General features: G+C 44.5%; 1 protein-coding gene across 2 annotated transcripts; it reads left to right on the top strand.

Annotated features, from left to right (window-relative positions):
- Positions 1–70: 70 nt before the first annotated feature.
- slc6a4a (solute carrier family 6 member 4a) lies at positions 71–18,070 on the top strand. 2 transcript variants are annotated; one of them, XM_080844703.1, is made up of 14 exons: positions 71–1,923; positions 6,759–7,348; positions 8,296–8,430; positions 9,732–9,954; positions 10,572–10,710; positions 11,010–11,144; positions 11,244–11,347; positions 11,810–11,937; positions 12,140–12,252; positions 13,094–13,225; positions 13,392–13,491; positions 13,803–13,903; positions 14,988–15,155; positions 16,127–18,070. In XM_080844703.1, the coding sequence occupies exons 2-14, from the start codon at positions 6,973–6,975 to the stop codon at positions 16,208–16,210; spliced, it is 1,938 nt and encodes a 645-aa protein (XP_080700829.1). In that variant the 5' UTR covers positions 71–1,923; positions 6,759–6,972; the 3' UTR covers positions 16,211–18,070. The 2 variants fall into 2 exon arrangements, with proteins under 2 accessions (XP_080700829.1, XP_080700830.1); XM_080844704.1 differs by lacking the exon at positions 71–1,923 and having other exon boundaries at positions 4,531–7,348.
- The last annotated feature ends 5,616 nt before the right edge of the window (positions 18,071–23,686 follow it).

The raw sequence follows: 23,686 nt of genomic DNA, 5'->3' as shown, positions 1-23,686 counted from the left end.
TTCCTCCCAGGGGCGCCGATAGAAATATGTCGTATCGTGAAATACGCGCTGACCTGCCCTGACCCCCGAGAGCTCACTGTTTAACCGTAGTTTATCCACGCAAATCATGGCATATCTGCCCCTGACCGGTTTCCCTGGATCAACACGGGGGAGGCAGGGAGAAATGTGTCGGAGTAGTCCAGGGAGCGTCACCCCACTCCCGGCCTGATGACCCCCTCGGACTGAGTAGAGAGTTATGGCGCTCCGACAGAGGCCCTCCTGAGGGGTGGGGAAGTGCTCATTCAGCATCCAGGAGAGGGCCTGCGGTCGCGTTTGTGTTGAGTTCACTCCGAGTTTACGGCTGCCTTTAGCCCTGAGTGAGAAACAGGACGGACATGCGATAGCATGTGCTGTTGGAGAGGAGGAGGAGGAGAAGGAGAATTAGTAGGGGCAGGAGTGCATATGGAAAACTTCTTTTAATGATTTAATGTCCCAGTCTTGCTCCCACTCATTCTCTTCCCCCTACTTTTTTGTCAGTCTTTTTGTTCTCTCTCTCTCTTTCTCTTCTACTACCTCTTATTTCCTCTCCTGATGAATCCAGACAGGCAGAATGGGGAAGCTGTGTCCAAAGGGAGAGAGAGGCAGTGGGGAGCCTTCTCCGCCTCAGCCCCTCTCCTTTAAATCTTTACAATTCCCAGAGTTCACGCAACTCACAAAACAGCCATTGCTTTCTCTTTCCAAGAAAGGGGCTGCAACTGAAGCTCTCTAGCGACCTTGTTTTAGGGGGGGCGGGGGGGTGTGGCAGGTTAATGGCGTCAGAGGTAAGAAATGTCAGTCAGAAATGTGTAAGATGAAGCAAGAGAAAGAGGGGGGATCTCACTCCTCTTCCTTACCTCTCAGGTGGTGGTCCGCTGTGAGTTGTTTCATCTGCTATTTTCATTTCACACCCTCCACCTCCAGCTTAGAGTAATCCAAACCTTTGCTGATGGAAGACGGACAGAACAGAGACCCGTGTTGGAGCCTTGCCCATTTGTCCTCCCAGTGAAAGTCGTGCGCGTGTTGATCTTGGTAATTTGATTTGTGTGTCTGGAGCCTCTCCAGCACGTGTAGATGAGACAGTCCCTACATACGAGTGCATTACTAATACACCCCCCACTGTCTCCAGAGAAGGAGGCCCTCCTAGTTCACTTATTCTCTGAATGATTTGTCTGTGGGTTTCTTGAGAAGTCAGATGATGAGGTTCCCACTGTCTCCACCTATGCATGGAGCCAGAGGAACTAATAGTCTTGTATGATCAACATAAATGAAAAGAAAATTGGAAATTGAGTCACCATAGGATAGGATCATATATCTATGGCTCCAACTAATCTGCTGGTAGGTTTTCAACTGCTGTAGTGGATAATGAAGTGTGACCGGGTTGTGCTGTAGCTCTCTCATCTAGGGTTAGAGATTGGGGACGGGGTTTAAAGCCCCAGGATCCCAATGTGTCATGGGGGCTTAGGGATCCTGGACCCCTTTTGGAAGCAGTCCTGAGAAACAGGAAGTGGAAAGTCTCAGAGGATGGCTAAAACACCTCTTCAGCGTGTTCTCCAGCTGTAGTCGGAGGTGGCACCCAGACCACTCAAACTAAGCACCCCCAGAAGAATTCTGTAATTCCACAGTTGGTTGCCCTCCCTCTTTTCTGAACTCAACCTCGAGCCTTTTGAGTAAGAAAAAAGCGACCATGATAGACTTTTATTTTGTTTTGTTTATAGATTGTTTAACCTCCTTCGGTTCCCTTTTCCTTAGTCTGCCCTCTTTTTTTTTCCAGATTGATTGAGTGGTCTTTTCTCTTTCGGACTTGCTTCTCTCTCCTCCCTTTCTTTCAGCTCACCTCAGTGCTGGCTGGGGATTAGCCAGTCTAGCTGACACAGATTCGCATGAGACAGAGGCTGGCTCTCTGATGTAAGTATGAGAGGCTGCTGTACTGTTTGTGCAAGAAAAAAAAGGGCTATTGTGAGTATCTGAAAGCGTGTTTAAGGGTGTTTGATTGCAAGTGGGCGACCAAAGGCCGGAAGACAATGAGAGCTATTTTGTCTGTTGGCCAAGGGCCTTGTCTGTATGTGAGGGCATTCAAAAAGACTCAATTCGTCATCATCCAGAGGAGAGACGCACGCACGGCCTTCAAAACAACTGAGGTTGGTTGTTAACAATACACGTGGCTAGTCGCAAGGGACTTGGAAAATAGTTCTGGTAATCAGACTTGCTGAAAATAAGAGTTTGGAATAAGAAGCAATGGAACTTGGCCTCTGCAAATGCCCTGGAAGTTTGTGTGTGTGCGTGTGTGTGTGTGTGTGTGTGCTTGGATATAGGGCTAGAGAGGCTGAGGAAGGCTCAGAATGCGCTTGTCCCAGTTGGGGGTGCCTGTCTACTCAGGGCCCTGCTTCCTAACTTGGATTTTGTATTGCTTGAATGACCTGTGTGGCCGTGGAGTGGGTCTGTGCACCTCCAAGGTAAGACATCCATTTCTATTCTGATATACCCCACTAGTTACAGTATCTCTAACTTAATGTTCTTTTACCTTAATCTCTAACTTAATGTTGGCAGAATTTAGCTTTTTTTTAACACAGAACTGACCAGTAGTTGAGGCAGGAAAACAGGGATGTGAGATAAGCTAAATAAATAAACCACGTTCTTCGATACAAACAGGGAACATTAGATACAGTGTCAGGGGGCCGTTTATGTCCTGCTGAACATTCCGTCCAGAACTTTTCTGTTCCTCCTCTGTTGTTATAACGATTTGTTTTGTTTTTGGGTCACTCATTTAATCTCAGCAGAGCCCTTGTTATGTGCTGGATGACCAAACAACTGCAGTTCACCTCTAGACTACCAGAGGGCGCTATCCCTATCTGTTGTGCTGACTGACCGTCTATGTCCATGAAACAGAGTGTATTGTAGGAATGACTGACCGTTGGAATATCTGTAAGTTGGATGACAGTTAAAGGCCATGGGCAAAAGGAGTAACGTCCATGGTCAGGACATCTTTAATACCCATTTTTTGGTCTCAAAACCTGCTCTTTATGTTTACTTGACAACCCTCAATATTGGTCACCACTGATTCCTACTGTATGTCCTCCCTACTAAAGAAAACAGGATCTCTGTCAACCATCAATATGCCGTGCCTCTCACACTACGCACTTTTCAGGCTACATGTGGAAGTCTTCTAAAATTTCAGGACTGGCCCATTTGGATTGACAGGTGATAGTTTCTCTTTGTATCTAAACAGCCTGTGCTACCTCTCCAGAAAACTGCCAGTTTGTGGTATAAATTGACATACGATACCTAGATTTATTCTCCAGGTGTTATTTCATGTTCAAATATTCTCTAAATTGACAAGTGTTCAGTCGAGGCCTGAAAGATCAGCCTTTTAGAGCCAGCCTACATGTAGCTTAGTCTATATATCAATTTGGACCCAGGGGGAAACAGACAAAGCTGGTAGTGATTATGAATAGCTTAAAACACGTCATTAAAACTTTGGCTCTTGTGTTGTTTTGTTTCTTGTTTTGTGCGCGAAAAGGGTGTCAACTTCCCTTGGGATAAGGTCTTTCCTTGTCGCAGTCTGTCATAAAAGCCACCACGAACGTGCCATGGCCATCATGAGATTGGAAAGCGTTTTACTTCCCCTACACCCCCGCGACATTCAAATTGATTATTTCCTGAATAGAAGTGTATTATGGGGAAGCCGTGTGCTATGAACTGCATTCCTGTCCTGGTCTTCAGATTCACTTCACTACTTAAGATGTAAATATCAGTTTTGCTATAATCAAAATTGCCATCTATAATGTCTTTATTGCAGATGGTCCCTATAGAATGGTGACAGTTTGTAAGTAGGTTCAAATTGTACTGTTTTAATTAGAGGTAAGACTACTTAGAGTTCCTAGTTGACTCTTAGAATTCACCAAAAATAGTCTTCTAATGTTAAAATTATTATCTCAGTGTCTTTTCTTGCTCTGTCTGTCTTTATGCACAAATATTCTGTGTTGACCTTTTAAGAGCTTTAAAAAAATTGTAGGACACGTAAGCAATCAGGGTTTATTCCATGCAAGACAGATATACATAGACAGACAGTTAAAGAGGCAAGTAGTGAGTCTTTAGTAAAAAAAAAAAAAAAGTATATTAAAGGTGACGAAAAGTTAAATTCAGGTAATCTTAATTAGTTTCATAAAGACGTTAGTTTCATAAACGATTTATCACAGTTTTTTTCTAGTCTGTCTTTATTATTATCTGTTTTATTTGATCAGTAAAAAACTGTTGTTTATTCACGTGCACTACATACCCAGAGGTTCTCATTGTTATGAAAACTGCAGAAAACAGTCTGTCTGGAGCTCCATACCCAGAATCAAAAATAGAATCTAACAATATTGGAAAGCACAAAACAATGTATAGGGGCTATTATGTAATTATGAAGAGAGAGAGGGGGGGGGGACTGAAACTCCTGCTTGGTTGTAGGGGGAGTGTCTGCTGTGTAGGCTGTGAGGGACAGTGGTACCACCTTGTCACAGACCCCACACCGCTTCTGATCGCCTGCATGGTAGTAGGGTTGCACAGGGGATGGTGAGTGCAAGTCTCTTTTTTTTCCAAAATCAGCAAGTCTGTGCATGCATGTGTGGGTGATAGTTCTCTCTTTTTTTTCCCCGTCCTAATGTACAATGATAATCTTGCATTGTGTTTTTACTCAATACTTTCAAATTGTACTTAAGAAAAAGACAAGAAGTTTGAGGATGACCTTTATAATTTGATCACATTTTTAGAGTCCATGCATTCATTGTGCACATGCCCACTTATGTTAAAGAATAGTGTAAAATGTACCCTGAAGTTCAGACGTTATGGCTTCCTCAGGAGAAGTGGGTTTGCTTGTCCAAAACACTTCTCTGCTCTTTTGCTGAGCAGTTACTGGTTTAAGAAATAGGTTTGGCTCTCAAGAAAGCAGTAAAAACTGACTCCTTTTGCCAGGCTGATCCACGCAGGCAACACGCCTTTTATTCAACAGCAAGTTGGGCTACAAGCTTTTTATCTGATGCTCTGATGTTTGCAGGACGTTGTAAGTTAGCCACCTGTTACGCTTTGAACAAGGTGTTGTAATCATGTCGTAGTTACAGGAAGAGAAAGGGCTACTACCTATCGACTTTTTAACGCTAATTACCATCTTGACTGCAAGTGTGTTGCCTCAGCTCTGGTACTTGACACCGTGCGCCCTCTTTCATGGATATTATGAAAGGGTCCAGCCGTTTTTTGACAGTGCAGAAGGTGCTGTGACTTTGCTCCCGAGAATCATGTTATTAAAGGCGAACCATTCTGTAGAACATGCGGTTCGGTTGGAATTCCTCTGTGAACTGAAAGGCAATTATTAATAATTAGGCTTCTCAATAGGGATAATTACATTCCTCGCATATCTACAGCCGTTTCCGTGTTAATTAGTCACTGTAAAACATAATTAATGGCTAGGGCATGCTTTTCCTCTCGAAAGTCGCCCCACTATCGGGGATTTTTTTCTATTTTCATTTTGAATAATTTAAATATAATTTTGAGGGCAATATGTACACAAAAGAGTGTGATAAAAAAATCCTACAAAGTAAAAGGTCAGACAACTCTTTTATTGTTGTTTTATCATCCTTTACCAGGTGGCATACTTTTGAGAGACGTGCAAAATGCGCGCAGTGACGCTAATGCAACATCACTGTGGATTAGTTGTGTGATTTAATTAGGTGTTCCCCATTGAAGCAAGTTAAAAGCAGGCAGCCATCCAAGCTAAAATTTGATAAATATGTCGGCACAAATAATTTGGCATACCTGCACTCACTCGCCCGTCATGCTTGCCTATTTGGAGAGGTAACCTAATCTATGAAAAATTCAAGAATTGGTGCGCACTCCTCAGTAAATTTACATTTTTATGAGCGCCATTTGCCTTTTTTCCAGCACATAATTAACAACAGCCCAGCAGAATGAGTAAGGTGCTTTGTGAGAATGATCAGATGGAAACTCAACTATACTCTCTATTAAAAAAATGTCCTCTTGGAGCCATGTCGGAACATATACCCTATCGTAGACTACGCCAATAATGTTAATAATTCAGATAATCATTTTCTGTAATTCAAGTCATGGCATCTGAAAATAATTTTTTACAAAGGAATGTATTCCGTTATATTTTTTATTAAGTGTCAAAAAGTGTATAAGTTACCTTTTAGTCAATCTACTTTTTATGAACTTTTATAAACTTAAAGAATAAATATATTCTGTAGCCTATACTAAGTTATTGCCTACATTGTTGAGGTAAGAAAGCCGTTTATTAATGAAACCCCTTCACGCTTTTCTCTCAGACCTTGTTAGGACTTGATTTTTGGGCCAAGGGTAGGTCGTCTCTGATGTATTTGTTTAGGTGCTTTTTTAATGTCTTATATTACAGTCTCAGCAAACAGCTACATTGTTGGGCAAAATAAATTAAATAAATGCTTTCTGGCATTTCCCCCAGGTGTAATTTTGCTGGGGCCTGTATATATTTCACTTTCAGTTTTATTATGTTAACCCTTTACAGGGAAATATATCTGGTAAATCATATAGTGTTTGTATCATACTAAAATAACTCACCCAGTATTCTATATGCACCATAATCCTGCACATCTCAGAAAAGAACAATTGTGAATTCTAACAACGGTTATCATTTCTATGGGTTGGATAAAACTTGCAAATACAATTAAATGAATTTGAGGGTGACCTCAGGACTTTTTATCCTTGTTCTGCAGCCAAGCACAAGCTGTTTTTCCACCTGAGCTTGTTAACTTGGGAATCGGAGCCAGGTCCTCCAGTGCTTCTATCAATAAAACCCAGCGCAGTCTTGCTCCATTCGCACCAAGTTTTCCTCCCCATACCCCTCGTCCCCTGATGGGCGCCACATCCCAGAGTTCCAGAGGTCCCCCAGTGCTGCCGACACCGACACCCTAACAGGCAACCGTCGCCATGGAGATGAAACAGTCGATGATGAGCACGGAAAACGAGGGAGAAAAGGACAAACCTGAGGGATCGCGGGAGAACGGACTACTTATGGGAGACAATGCCGCGGAGAAAGGTCAGAAGGTCAACTCCGGTCCCGGGCAAGGCTCCAACGGGTACCCGAGCACCTCACCTCAGAGCCCCAGGGAGGGCGTCACGGGCGAGGGGAGCTGGGGAGGCGGCCCCGGGCCTCTCAGAACCCTGGTGGTCCAGCAGACCAGCCTGGACCCGCCCCGCGAGACGTGGAACAAGAAGATGGATTTTCTGCTGTCCGTGATTGGATACGCCGTGGACCTGGGCAACGTCTGGCGGTTTCCATACATCTGTTACCAGAATGGAGGAGGTGAGGCCGCAGCTCTATCAGGACCGGCATTCCGGGTTTCACACCATTTTTTTCCCAATGTGTGAGAGGAAGTATAGATTGCATGACTAGATTGAATAGATCACACACTTAACTAACCTATATCATAGATTTACATTTCATATCAAACATTTCATACATACATATTTCACATTATGTCAACAATTTCACTTTTGCTCTCACTATTTTCTGTAAACACAAAAGTTTAAAAAGCACAGATAAGATGGCAGTTCATATTTACCGAATGCTAACACCATCACCATGCGCCTAGATAGGCACTGAGTTTGTGACTATTTTTAATGGAAGGTAAACATGTTGCAAAGGCACAGAGCAAACGAACAGTGTTTACTGAGGGGTGTCGCTGCGTTCTCCCTCTCGTTAGCGCACAATCTCTGGGACTGATACCAGCAGCGGTATGGATTCCTTTTTATTGAATTTGCAATAATAAAACCTTTTCAATTTCCTGTCTCACTCCACGAACAGAGAGGGATGAAAGGCGAAACACACACACACACACACACACACGTACACAAAGTTGATACAACCAGGATTATTAATTGTGGTTTTCATGAGTGTGACTTCAATCTGATTCCTAGGCTTTAATAACCTGTCTCATGGGTGCTCAATCAACCACTATGTCAAAAGTGCAAAAGTAAATTCACATTTAAATACAGTGTTGTCTGGTGGAAAGTTGCTTTTTCCATGCTAGTTTATATTTTATTTTAAAGCATGCATGTGTAGCATGAAAACATATTATCATCGGATCGGAATACGTTGAATTGAAAAAAAGTATACACAACACTGTGGATACTCATTCATTGCCCTAATTGGAATATTTTAAAAGGTTTTGAAGAACAGAGTTCCAATGCATCTGAAAGGTTGGTTCGCCTGTTCACATTCTCCCACTGCGTCCTTCTCCTCCTCTCCAGGTGCGTTCCTCCTTCCCTACCTGCTGATGGCGCTGTTCGGGGGCGTGCCGCTCTTCTACATGGAGCTGGCGCTGGGACAGTTCCACCGCAGCGGCTGCATCTCCATCTGGAGGCACGTGTGCCCCATCTTCAAGGGTAAGACACACACACACACACACACACACACACACACACGCTACCACACACACACACACACACACACACACACACACTGCCACACACTGGCACACTGACACACACACTGGCACAATGACACACACACTGGCACACTGACACACAATGACACACACACTGCCACACTGACACACACTGACACACACACTGCCACACACTGGCACACTGACACACACACTGACACACTGACACACACACTGCCACACTGACACACACTGACACACACACTGACACACACACTGACACACACACTGACACACACACTGCCACACACACTGCCACACACTGGCACACTGACACACACACTGGCACACTGACACACACTGACACACACACTGGCACACACACACACACTGACACACACACTGACACACACACTGACACACACACTGACACACTGACACACACACACACACACACACACACACACTGCCACACACTGACACACACACTGACACACACACTGACACACACACACTGACACACACACACTGACACACACACACTGACACACACACTCTGACACACACACTGACACACACACTGACACACACACACACACACACACACACTGCCACACACTGCAAGACGGACAGACAGACGGACAGACAGACGGACAGACGGACAGACAGACATCTCCAGCTTCTGACTGATTGACGGACTAATGTGAATGGCATGCCTGGGACAAACGGAGGGCTTTTCCAAGGAGTTGAGTTAAAGGGACACAGACTGACCCTTCAGTGTGCCCTCTCGAATGGCAATTCCAGGCTCTTTGCTGATAGGCAAAATGTGGGGGCATCTCTCTGTTATGGAAATCGTCACATTTGACATTAAAATGCCAGCCTCTCATAAACTTGTTTTTTTCATGTGAAGAAATCCGAGTTTTTAAATGTCATCCGTACACTTTTCAACTTGAATGAGCTTGAAACAGAATAAGGCCTTGAGTGAAGCCTTGGTGCCACTTTCCCATTTTCTGTCACTCTAATTCTCTGTCTCTCCCTGTCTCCGTCCCTCTCTTTCTACCTCAATCCCTCTCTCTCTCTCTCTCTCTCTCTCTCTCTCTCTCTCTCTCTCTCTCTATATATATATATATATATATATATATCTCTCTCTCTCTCTCTCTCTGTATCTCTCTCTCTGTCTCTCTCTCTCTCTCTATATCTCTCTCTCTCTCTCTCTCTATATATATATATATATATCTCTCTCTCTCTCTCTCTCTCTCTCTCTCTCTCTCTCTCTCTCTCTCTCTCTCTCTCTCTCAGGCATAGGCTATGCCATCTGCATCATTGCCTTGTACATTGCCTTCTACTACAACACCATCATGGCCTGGGCGCTGTACTACCTCCTCTCCTCCTTCCGCTCCACCCTGCCCTGGACCTCCTGCACCAACAGCTGGAACACCGTCAACTGCACCCGGTACCTGTCCACCGACATGAACGTGTCCTGGACCAACGCCTCCATCTCTCCCGCCGAGGAGTTCTATACGTAAGTGCACGTAAGTGAGTTATTAGTCCAAGTCAGGTTACAGACCCGAGAGAGTTCTAGAAAAATGTCCAGGGTCCACCACCTGTGTGTATCTATGGGAACAGTGGCTCCAGTGTCTAGAGGAAGAGGAGATGTTTTGGTAGAGAGGAGGAGAGATGAGTGAAGGTGAGGAGCTTTGCTGCCTTTACTGGTTCCTCCCTGTGTCAGGGACAGAGACTGAACTGTAAAAGTGAGTCTGAGCACTCTTATCCTGTTTTGACCGCTTCCCTTGTCTATTTTCTATCAGTGACTTTGGAGGGGATTTGGGGGGCTTTGCTCAAGTTTATCCCACATGTAAGACCCGGGGTTAACCGAACAGCTCGTCTTTGTCTGTCTGCCATCCCAATTTCCTGTTTTCCACATGAAGTCTTGTTTTTCTAATTTTACTGTCTGTTTCTAAATGCCTGTCCGCGTAAATACCCCTTAACGCACCCCCTAACCAAATACGTCTTTGTGTTGCTTTTTTTCTTTCTGCTATCTCACGATTTATTACGGTGTTTTGTTTTTCTTTCTGTATCCCTTCATCCCTCCATTTCTCTCTTTCTCTCCCTCCATCTCTCTTTCTCTCCCTCTCACAGGAGGCATGTTCTGCAGGTGCACCGCTCTCCGGGTCTGCATGATCTGGGCTCGGTGAGTTGGCAGCTGGCCCTCTGCCTGCTCTTCATCTTCACCATCGTCTACTTCAGCATCTGGAAGGGCGTCAAGACCTCAGGCAAGGTGTGCAGCTATGAAAAGGTCAAAGAAATGATTCTGCTGTATTAATGTCATTGTAAAGCTGGAAAGGGGTTTTCACTCACAATGAGTGATGTTGCAATCTAGAACTAGAATATAGAATCTGGGGTTCTTCTTCTTCTTTTCAATTTTTTTTTAATATCAGGTTCTTTGGGGAGAATTGAGTTTCGGCCCATAACAAATGATTGTTTCTCCCTCCAAAAACACTCCACTGCAGAATCACACGTGAGTTTAGCTCTAGCCTGGAGCACGTGCTCACTGATGTTTTCCACGTTTTGTCTTAGGTTGTGTGGGTGACGGCGACCTTCCCATACCTGGTTCTTCTCATCCTGCTGGTTAGAGGAGCCACTCTGCCTGGTGCGTGGAGGGGTGTCGTCTTCTACCTGAAGCCTAACTGGGAGAAGCTTCTCACCACCGGGGTGAAACCCAGTGTTGTCCTCCAACAGTTACACTGCACATCAATTTACCATCTTTAATTTCTTAGTTGTCTTACTGAGTTGTCTTTCTGTGCCTGGTAGGTATGGATAGACGCAGCTGCGCAGATCTTTTTCTCTTTGGGCCCAGGGTTTGGTGTGCTTTTGGCCTTTGCCAGCTACAACCCATTTCACAACAACTGTTACAAGTGAGGAACCTTTTTTTAATTTATTTTTTAAAGATTTGTTTTTGGGCTTTTTGCCTTTAATTGATAGGACAGTGAAGGTTTGGACAGGAAATGAGATGGAGAGAAGAGGTGGGAGTGGGGTCGAGAAATGGCAGCAGGTCGGATTCAAACCCGTGTCCCGGTGGGCGTTTAAGCCTGTATATGGTCGGGGCTACTGCTTGCACCACAGTGCCCCCCCCCCCCCCCCTAGTGAGGAACCTTTTAGGGTGAAATGTTTTGCCATCATTTGCCTTGAGCAAAAGCAATGTATGTACGTCAATGTTTGTAAATGCTTCATGTTTTTAGATGGCGAGTTGTAGTTACAACTTATCAATGTTTCGATTTCACTTTATCAATGAAACAGTAATTAACTAATATCTACAGCGATGAAACGGATGTTCTGAACTTTTAGATTTGTTCTTTATCTCACACTGTTTCTCGCAGAGATGCTCTGGTGACGAGCTCTGTGAACTGTCTGACGAGCTTCCTCTCAGGCTTTGTGATCTTCACCGTTCTCGGCTACATGGCTGAGATGCGCAAACAGGGCGTGGAAACTGTTGCTAAGGACGCAGGTGTGGAAACAGCATGTTTGTTCCAGTTGGCGCTACTCGTAAAGTTTAAAAAGGTCATTTTGGTCTTCAAGTTGAGCTTTTAACTTGAGTGCTATTTATCTGCTTGTGACTGATTGTGACAATCCTTGACAGGATCCCTCTGTTGCCCTGTCTGTTTGTGAAGTCTTTACCTGTACTTAAAGAAGTCTGATTCTGTTTGCAGGCCCGAGTCTTTTGTTCATCATATATGCCGAGGCCATTGCCAATATGCCGGCTGCCACTTTCTTCGCAATTATCTTCTTCCTCATGATCATCATGCTAGGCTTGGACAGCACGGTCAGTCTTCATCTCCCGCTCTCTCTGTCTTTCTCTCTCTCCCTCTGCCTCTCACACTCTCAGTCTTCATCTCCCTCTCTCTCTCTCTGTCTTTCTCTCTCTCTCTCCCTCTGCCTCTCACTCTCAGTCTTCATCTCCCTCTCTCTCTGTCTTTATCTCTCTCTCTCTCTCCCTCTGCCTCTCACACTCTCAGTCTTCATCTCCCTCTCGCTCTCTGTCTTTATCTCTCTCTCTCTCTCTCTCTCTCTCTCCCTCTGCCTCTCACACTCTCAGTCTTCATCTCCCTTTCTCTCTCTCTTTTTTTCTCTCTATTTCTCTCTCTCTCTCTCCCTCTGCCTCTCACACTCTCTCAGTCTTTCTTTTCCTGCCTCTGAACACATGCCTTAATGAACACACACGTCCTAATAACCTTCACAGAGGCAGTGCTGTTGACTGTGCCACCATGTGATGTGTGTGTTCAGCCTGTCAGCTCTGTGTGTGGTGGTCAAAAGGACCTATTATATGAGACACTCCTGGTTCATTATCATTAGCCATTAGCGCTATCACTGAGGGGCCTTCATTTAAAAAATTCTAAATCACTCCTTGTGGTGTTTCCATGGTTTCCACCAGGAACGACAGCGCTCTTATCTGAATGCACTGACAACACACACACACACACACACACACACACACACACGCATCTTGCTGGTTTTGTTTTGGCCCTCCAGGGGTGCGAGTGCCTGGTCATTTATACTGTCTCCCCACCTCCTCCCTCCCCACTGCTCTTTTATTGGTCCTGTTGCCTATGTTCCACGCCATCGCTGATCTCACCTGACGCTTGCTTGCGTTTTTGTTTTTATAGTTTGCTGGCCTGGAAGGGGTGATTACTGCCATGCTGGATGAGTTCCCTCACCTCCTGGTCAAGAGGAGAGAGTGGTTTGTTCTGGGCCTGGTGTGTGTTTGCTACCTGGGAGCAATCTCCACGCTAACCTATGTGAGTGATTCCACAGAACAATAGACTTCCTTCATAAGGAACTAGGAATGTAGTATAGATGACTAATGGGCGTTTGTGTGTGTGCACAGTGAGGTGTTGCTGGAGTGCATTTACAGCGGAAGTGACACTGTGTTGTGTGTGTGTGTGTCTGTCTTGTTTCCTCCAGGGAGGGGCATTTGTGGTGAAGCTGTTTGAGGAGTATGCCACTGGCCCTGCCGTCATAACTGTGGTCTTCCTGGAGGTCATCGCTGTTTCATGGTTTTATGGTAAACACGGAGACACCCACTCTTTAAATAGTGTTATTGATTTCATGTTTGAGGACACACATCAGGCAGAAAGAGAAACAGTATTGTGTGGGTGTGTATGGGTATGGGTATGTGTGTATGTGTATGTGTGTGTGTGTGTGTGTGTGTGTGTGTGTGTGTGTGTGTGTGTGTGTGTGTGTGTGTGTGTGTGTGTGTGTGTGTGTGTGTGTGTGTGTGTGTGTGTGTGTGTGTGTGTGTGTGTGTGTGTGTGTGTGTGTGTGTGTGTGTGTGTGTGTGTGTGTGTGTCTGTGTGTCTGTGTGTGTGTGTACAGGGACATCGCGTTTTTGCAGTGACGTGCAGCTGATGCTGGGCTTTGCCCCGGGCTGGTTTTGGAGAGTGTGCTGGGCGGTCATCTGTCCCATCTTCTTGCTGGTGAGTAAGATCATTCACCCAACCTATCGACAGTAGCACCAGGCTCGAGAGAAAGAGAGAGGGCCAGACAGACAGACAGACAGACAGACAGACAGACAGACAGACAGACAGACAGACAGACAGACAGACAGACAGACAGACAGACAGACAGAGCAAGTGAGACAGACAGACAGACAGAGCAAGTGAGACAGACAGACAGACAGACAGACAGAAAGAGCAAGTGAGACAGACAGACAGAGCAAGTGCAAGAGAGACAGACAGACAGACAGACAGACAGACAGACAGACAGACAGACAGACAGACAGACAGAGCAAGTGCAAGACAGACAGACAGACAGACAGACAGACAGACAGACAGACAGACAGACAGACAGACAGACAGACAGACAGACAGACAGACAGACAGACAGACAGAACAAGTGCAAGAGAGAGAGACAGACGGACAGACAGACAGACAGACAGACAGACAGACAGACAGACAGACAGACAGACAGACAGACAGACAGACAGACAGACAGACAGACAGACAGACAGACAGACAGACAGACAGACAGACAGACAGACAGACAGAACAAGTGCAAGAGAGACAGACAGACGGACAGACAGACAGACAGACAGACAGAACAAGTGCAAGAGAGACAGACAGACGGACAGACAGACAGACAGACAGACAGAACAAGTGCAAGAGAGACAGACAGACAGACAGACAGACAGACAGACAGACAGACAGACAGACAGACAGACAGACAGACAGACAGACAGAACAAGTGCAAGAGAGACAGACAGACAGACAGACAGACAGACAGACAGAACAAGTGCAAGAGAGACAGACAGACAGACAGACAGACAGACAGACAGAACAAGTGCAAGAGAGACAGACAGACAGACAGACAGACAGACAGACAGACAGACAGAACAAGTGCAAGAGAGACAGACAGACAGACGGACATACAGAGAGAGAGAGAGAGAGAAGAAGGAGGTGTTAAAGAAATGGATATTCGGTTGAGTGTTATAAGGTGTTCTATTGAGCGCCTCTTTTCATACCTCAAACTGTCCTGTTTTTTTTTTCTCCCTCTTTGGTGTAGTTCATCATCGGAAGTTTTTTAGCCTTCCCTCCGGACGTGAAGTTGTTCCACTATAACTACCCCTTCTGGACCACGGTTCTTGGCTACTGCATTGGCGTCTCCTCATTCATATGTGTGCCCGCATACATGGTTTACCTCCTGCTTACCACCAAAGGGACCTTCAAGCAGGTGAGACCACACACACACACACACACACACACACACACACACACACACACACACACACACCGACACACATTCACCCATCCACACACGCAAGCCAGTCTTTTAACCAGTCACGAGGGCACACCATGTACCTGCCTCACGTAAAAGGATATGGTAGTGTTGATGTAAGATCAACAAGCCTGCTGGCTCTCACATTAATGTAGACAGACACCTACAGCCAACACTTGGCTATTGTCTCCTGTGTCAACTCAACAGAGGGCGCCCTCACAGAGGCTTTGATGGGGGTTTTGTTCCTGTGTTAATGATGCGAGGGATGCTGAGAGGTCCTGTCAGTGCAAGCGTGTGCCTGCGTGTGTGTATGTGTGTATATGTGTGTGTGTGTGTGCGCGTGTTGCATTTGTGTATTTGTGTGTGTGTGTGTGTGTGCGTGTGTGCGTGTGTGTATTTGTGTGTGCGTGTGTGCGTGTTTGTGTGTGTGCGTGTGTGCGTGTGTGTGTGTTTGTGTGTGTGTGTGTGTGTGTATGTGTGTGTGGTGTGCTGAGCTGAGTCTGCCACTGAGACTGCAGATAGACAGTGCTCTGCGAGGTCACAGGAACACGGTGGCCCCTCTTGCTAAGCTCAGCTGTCAGTCAATCATTATGACAAAAGAAGAACGTGTCCACGGTTGATACTGTCTTCTGCTCTTAAAATAATGACTGTTTTGATTGAAAAGAATCATTTACATCATTATTATATCATCTTATAACTCTAACACTTGATGCACCTCAATATGTAGTATATTGCTTTTTTAATTTATGATATTTATTAATCTATTTATTAATTGTTATTTATTATTATTTAGCTGTGGAAGAAGTCTGTTGCTGCCCCTTCTGTCTCATTGTCTTTGTGGAAATGACAATAAAGTACTTTGAACTTGAACTTGTTGAACTTGAACTATTACTTTTTTTTTCTCGTTTCCATTTTGTCCCAATCAGAGGCTACTGAAGAGCATCACACCGGAGGTCAGAGTAGGGGACGGCGGCCCTCACAGAGACATCATCATCACCAATGCTGTGTAAATTGGGACACACTGCCCCCTGCTGGGCATGTAGCACAACTGCGGGGAATGGGGTGTTCCTTCCTGTCTGCGCCCTCTGCCCTATCCCTAGTCACCAGACCCCACTCACCTCAGCTGGGGCAAGGAGGACCTCTCTGCACTCCACCATGGGAGGCCTGGGGGTTTTTGGGGGGCCATACCCTGCAGCAACCCATTGCACCCTCTTCTTGTTACCATTTGCTACCCCTGTTGCATAGACTCATGTGACTTTCTTCACCTCATAGCCGTGTAATGTGAGAAAATATGACAACTGACGTAGCACAATACATTTACATATCTGCACATCTCCAGTCTTAATATGAGTGGCACATTTTCTAAACTCCGTCTTATCTGATCTCATCTCAGTTTCAGGTGAATTGTCTTTGGGTGAAGTTGAGATTTTCGTTGCTCCACCAGTAGTGTATCATGTTCATCACATTTGTCATTCAGCCTTTATTGTCTTGAATTCTAATCGCAAAGAAAAAAAAATCAGGTAACTTTTACTTTTCTATATGAAGCCAAATATTAAGATATTTTGTTGGTATAAATACAGGTATATCCAAATGTTACTTCAATGAGGGTGAGTTTGCTGTTGATGAGGGACGTATGGGATAGAGCTAGTTCTGTAAGGGTTTAAGATTGTGTTTTGGGACACTTCTTTCCTGGCTAGGATGTCAAAGAGCTTCTCAGGCAAGAGTTTTAGTCTGAGCAAGAGTAGGTGTGATTGTGTGTGTATGCGGGCATGAATCATTATTAAACCTACTTTACGAGAGCATCAATATGCTGAATCAACCCAATGCAGTCCAATGGTGATCATGGTGGTCATCTAGCATTACAGTATAGTGTGTCTATAGAAGGTGTGTATTTATTTCAAGAGCTGATATTTTGAGTTGCATAAATAGTTGATATATTACATGTAATGCTGATAATTATGACTCTCTTTCATTCATCTCAACATCATTTGGTTGCCATCCATTCATTCCTAACATCTGGTGGACCCTGAAAATGCTATCAGTACAACTGTCTCACACTTCAACAAGGAGGCCTCAGTGGCTTTTGATTTATCACTACCTTTTTTTTTAAATACTTTTCACCTTAAAAAAAAAAGTGTGTCTTGTGTTTGATTGGAAAGTAGTATGTTAAGGAATGTACAATTGTAGTTTGCAGAAATGTGTGTAATCAAAACTGTCAAGCCGTTTCCACTCTTCACTGAGTGCTGATATTTCACAGAGAGGGCGAAGGTGTGTTAGTCTCTCTCTAAGTGTGTGAGTGTGTGTGTGTGTGTGTGCTTGTGCGTGTGCGTGTGCGTGTGCGTGTGCGTGTGCGTGTGCGTGTGCGTGTGCGTGTGCGTGTGCGTGAGTGTGAGTGTGCGTGAGTGTGCGTGAGTGTGAGTGAGTGTGCGTGAGTGTGCGTGAGTGTGCGTGAGAGTGTGAGTGTGAGTGTGAGTGTGAGTGTGAGTGTGTGTGAGTGTCGACGTCAGGGTGACTGTGTGTGTGTGTGTGTGTGTGTGTGTTCATCTGTGTGTGTATTTGAGAGAGAGTGGGAGCGCGGATGAGAATGAGAATCCTTAGACTGTTAACGTTTCTGGTGTGTGTCGTGGGGAGGTACGGAGAACTCCTGAGCCACGGTGTGTTTAGTCAGTGTGTGCATGCTCGCTGATGTAGTAATACAGTGCTTCTCTTCTGTGCCTTGACATTGTGACACTCTCCTGTCTCGTCCAATGGGAACGACTGTTACTGCAGTAAAAGTCAATCCTTCTCTTGTACCTCTGGACACTTGTTGTTGGTCGATGTCCGTAAGATTGTATTGGAATAAAAAGTTATAGAATAAAGCTATATATCAAATAAAAGAGGAATATAAATATATACCTGTGTCAATTTGTGGTTCTCTTTAAGATTGTGTTGTAATGAAATTTGTTTGGCGTGAATCAAGTCTGTTGAAACAGAAACTGTGGAATGGATTTCAAATATAGACATTTAGATGCAATGATATAGACAATATAATATCCATATCTTTCATCTTCACCTCACTATTCTGATCACTGAGCACTATTTCTATTGTAAGTATAAAGCACCAGTAGGCTACAGCTAGATAGATCAAGATAGCTAGCTACTGTTTTACAGCTAGCTATACCAATAATTCTTTACTTTCTCATAAATACCATTTATTTAAATTACATAATCAAATAACACAATTGATTATTAATCTGTGTCTTATACTAGCACTTTCATGATAACCGCAATGTCAAATTCAAGAGCGGACAAAATCTTAAAGAAAAAGACAAACCGGAATCTATGAGGATTTCCTTCAACCTTCAGGCAGAAGGGAAATCCTTCCCCACCCTACGAGTCCTTGACCTTCCTCACTGCCATCAACTGCAATCCATGTCTCCCCCCCCCCCCCCCCCCCCCCCCCTCCATCTCCTCTTCTGCTATCACGATAGTGAAGAGATTAGAAATAGATGGGCAGGGGACTTTCTCCCTCTAAGAAAGAGGAAGTTTGAGTGCTCTGTCACAGAATAATAAACGACAGGCCCTCAAGTGTCCATCTCCTGTCCTCTCTATCACCCCCCAATCACTTCAACAGTCAGCCTACCCAGTGGTGTAGTGGTCCCTGGAGAAGTTGGTATACTCTTTATTTCTATTAAGCAGCCCATACAGCACAGGATAAACGTCCTGTTTTGAGAAGTGGGTATACCCAATGCTGACTGAAAAATAAGTGGGTATACTCCGTATACCTGCGTATACCCTGGACTACACCTCTGAGGTTTACGGAGCAGATTGTCCAGGGCTTAGGCTTTTCCTCGCTCTTTGTTTCTGACAGTTGGAGGACACGCTTATCTGGATGCAAAACGCAGTCGTGACAGAAAGGGTTTTTGAGAATTGTATTAGTATTTGAAACTCACAGCTACAGTATTTCATTGGGATGAGTAGAAATGGAATAGAAATAGAAAAGCCTTTATTGTCATTGTATTTGCATACAAAGACTTTTTGGACTAAGCCCAATCGCTAGACCTGGCAAAGATATGACAATATTTGCACCTGAGTGCACCACACTCATGAGGGTATAGTGTCATATTCTTTGTGCGTGGTGACCTCCTATTTCAACATTTAAGTCCAACATTCAAATCTGTTTCACTGTGTATGTATTTCTGAGAGACAGAGGATATATTTGATAGAGCGAGAGAGTTAAAAGATTAAATTCCCCGAATCCGAAAATCTTAGCCACCTCAAGTCAAAGTCAAAGTCAAAGTGTTTATTGTTGCATGCACCAAATTGCTTCATCACAGCAAAATTCTTAGGACTTGGCCAGCATCATCATCTACGCAGATGACCTCGACCTTTGACATGTTCCTGGGCTCCTCCACCCATGCCTGCATCAGAGTTCCAGGACACTGGAAGCACACACTTCAATATTTTCACTAAAATGCTGATATACAAATCCTCTTCCACTAGCTTTAAGGCTGGTTACAACGTAACATTGCAATTGTAAAATGTTTTCAAAGAATGACTGGGTCTATAAAGTAACAAGACTTCCATACTAAGAACACAATCTCATAAACTCATAATAACCTGTTAAAGTTCCAACCCTGGACCTTTATTACAAATACTACACAAAAGACACAAAAAATAATTCCCAGCAAAGATTTGGACAGAGAATCAAGTGGCACTGAGGTGTGTGAGAGTAAACGGCATATGAAAGGCACAGTCACCATGACTCTCACGTAGTATTCCAGCGTCCCTCTCTGTGCACTTTCTCTGTGGCAATTTCCTATGGACCCCCTCTCCTGACTGATGGAAACTTCCTGTTTTTCTGTCTGCCTTATCAGTGCAGATCTATATTAAACACCACACAGCCACCTCCATCTCTGTATCTCCTGCATGCCCACATATCTGGCCCCCATCTTGGCCCGCCGTGCCAGCCTTTTTTTCTGTTATTATTAAGTTCTTTAGTTCTTTTTGGGTAATAAACAGAACTTAGACATCATAGAATATTTTACAGTATAATGATGAATAACCATTCCTAAACTTCCAGTCTAATTTCTGAACAATATAAATTCTTAAAATGTTTTGGTCAGTGAACAGGTTATGTTTCAACGTTCTCCGATCCCTCCTCTTCACCTGTCAACGCCCTGCTCAGCTTTATTTGGTTTTAATTCACATTTTTGATTGCCTTTTCAAATCCTGGCATTTCTCTCTCTCCACCCTCTCTCTCTCTCTCTCTCTCCACCCTCTCTCTCTCTCTCTCTCTCCACCCTCTCTCTCTCTCTCTCTCTCCCTCTCTCTCCACCCTCTCTCTCTCTCTCTCCACCATCTCTCTCTCTCTCTCTCCACCCTCTCTCTCTCTCTCTCTCTCTCCACCATCTCTCTCTCTCTCTCTCTCCACCCTCTCTCTCTCTCTCTCTCTCCACCCTCTCTCTCTCTCTCTCTCTCTCTCCACCCTCTCTCTCTCTCTCCACCCTCTCTCTCTCTCTCCACCATCTCTCTCTCTCTCCACCCTCTCTCTCTCTCTCTCCACCCTCTCTCTCTCTCCACCATCTCTCTCTGTCTCTCTGTCTCTCTCTCTCTCTCTCTGATACTCAGCAGCTGCCCTGCCTCCTATAGATCTCTCCTTGATATGTCGGCGCTGTGAAAACAGGAAATGAATGGTTCTTTCCCCCCCAACTGTGAGCTCTTTTATCAGAGCCGGCTTGATTCTCAGTGCCAGCTCTCCGCTAATGAACTCATTTTGCACACCGCCACCTTATCTCCACAGACGCCACCACCTCCTTCCCTGCCTCTTTTTTCTTCCTCAATCCCCAGTCTACAGTTAATATTATTGTTTCCAGAATGCAGAGAACTTCCACTATCTGTTTTTTCATTAAAGGCTTGGTGCTAAAGATGGGGCACATAGATGCTGAGACGGGGAGAGGCATAATGCAGGCGACCGAGAAAGATGGGAGAGGGTATCACCTTGGATAATAGGAACATAACGGTATAGGAATAAAAATGAATAAAATAATACCATAATGGAGGCTGATTCTGCATGTTAGATGTTAGAAACTGTTATTACTAGTACATTTTGTAAGTTCCAAATGCCACAAAAACATTTTGTCAAAAAGTGCATACCTTACTCGATGTTTCGTATGTCTAGTAACACGACAAAAATTGAGTATGAAGGGTAGAGGCCTCTATCAAATAGTGTGGCATATCATAGCACATCCCGTTTGCGACCATAGTTGGTTGGCCTGCCCACGAATTTGTAGTCTATACTGCCCTCTGTCTGTTGAAAGGCCCTCATGACTACTTACAGTGAAACCTATTCAAAAACAAACTATAATGGCAGTGGTTTCGTTTTGAATAATTACATGTCGAAATGCCTCACATTCAACGGAAAATAACCTGAGGCGAATGATTAAAGAGAAACATTGTGTGCACAGGGAGTGTGTAAGCAAAGAACAAAGTTAATCTTTAAGTGTTTACAGATTCACAATTTCCTCAATCAACATATATTTTTCCACACCTGTGCATCTGGGTTACAGGACTAGAGGGGCAGGGGATGTGGCATGATTTAGTTCCCAACAAGAATGGGAGCATTCAGAGAATGCAAACCTCCGCCTTGTGACCTTGACCTTTGACCTTGCCATCTGAAAATCTAATCAATTATTGCCATTATATTACCCAATCTCCCCACAAAGTTTGATGGAAATCGGTCCATACGTTTCTGCGTAGTCCTGCTGACAAACAAACAAACAAACAAACAAACCTACAGGGGTGAAAACATAACCTCCTTGGCGGAGGTAATCAGTGCCTTCATCCCTTGTGTTTACGTTCCTTTCTTGAAATAAATAATAAATAAATAATAAATAACAATAAATCTAGGACTGATCTAGGACCTAGGACTGATTGTTTTTGGCATCACGTTATTTGCCATATGCACAACGTAGAGAGGGATACATCACTTCTTTTACTCACACACACTCAGGAACACACACAAAAACACATAAACACACTCACAGACACGCTTCATGGGTCTCCTACTGCCGGACCAGGTGTGCTTGGTGCACATGTGCAGAAATCAGCGGTGCATTTGGAAATTTTGAACTGGGGGGGGACGCTAACATTTTTTTTAACGTTATTTACTGATGATTGTCACCTTACGTAGGGAGAGTGGTGGGGACGGATCAGGGTCACTATGTGCTATCTGCGCCCCTGGCAGAAATGCCACGTTAGATGCATCCAGGACATGCCAGGTGTGCAGCTGTATACTGAGGTAGGCACCACCACCGCCAAGGGGGGCGTCACCCTGACCAGGTACTTGTGCCAGAGGGTCCACATCCCTGGAATCTTTCCAATGTCACCTGGACAGGTTCATTCCAGGTTGCTGTCTTTCTTCTGTATGAATTTAAATTAACAAAGATTTTTTTTCTCCATATCCTGTCTGGCTGCTGAATCCCTCCAGCCTGCTTCCTTCTCCCTACCTCATCAGGTGTCCCAGCCTCTCCTGATGAGTCTGGTATATGTAAATTCATAATTATGTGTAAAGAACTAAAATCACTGTTGTTCTGTGTGTTAATTGGTCCTGAGGAATATGTTAACTAGAGAGGCAGACAAACATTTGTATTCTCTTTGGGAAAGGGGAGATGTTGTGATATCTAGTTATCATTCAGTGATGTCTAGTAGTTCAATCAATCTTGGGTTGATTAGTTAGGTATGGCCTCCTGAATGACGTCACAGCAATACAACGGCAGTCTAGTAATACCTGTGATATTGAACAGTGGTATATCAGTTAGCTCCAGGACCAAAGTTGTAAGTTGTTACCAGTGAATAAATATTGTACTGAACTGCAACCGGAGTCTCTCCTAACGTGACAACTGTGTCATCCACTATTTTGGATGACTCTGGTGTGCCAGGCATGGACCGAGTTGACAGCATGGCAGAGTATCTGGTGGAGCTGAGGAACCCGCTCTGGCCCTCACCAACCAGCAGGTCAGGAACATTTATTGTCTTGCTACTGTTAGATTTCAGTGAATTTGATGTGCTCAAGCTGGCCTCCTGACCTTTTGTATTCAATGTGATTTAATCAGGGTATTCATTCAATGTGATTAAATCAGGGTCAAAGTCCTAATTAGCAATCATCCCCTCAAAACTGATTCCTACCCCTAGACACACCTTTCCCCTCCCATATCCCATATGTCATGTTTACATGTAAATGGTATTGTATAAAAGATGTGAGCCTCTGCTCAGTACTTTGAAAGATTCCTCTCGTGCACCATGTGAGTGGCTTGTCCTGTTACGCTGGAATAAAACCTAAAACCTTCTTATGTTGGACAATTTCCCGAGTTTCTGATTATCTGCCAACCTGACCTTGGATCAAATACTTACAATACAGATTTCTTCCACTACTTTCCCTCTGTGCCCTGCCCCTGTCATACATATTCACACTTGCATATGTTTTTGTCTTTTCTCACGGGCTGCTG

The sequence above is a fragment of the Sprattus sprattus genome (assembly GCF_963457725.1).
Source record: "Sprattus sprattus genome assembly, chromosome: 9".
Taxonomy (NCBI): domain Eukaryota; kingdom Metazoa; phylum Chordata; class Actinopteri; order Clupeiformes; family Clupeidae; genus Sprattus; species Sprattus sprattus.
The sequence above is the reverse complement of the archived record's forward strand: the minus strand, read 5'-3'. Positions and strand labels throughout refer to the sequence as shown.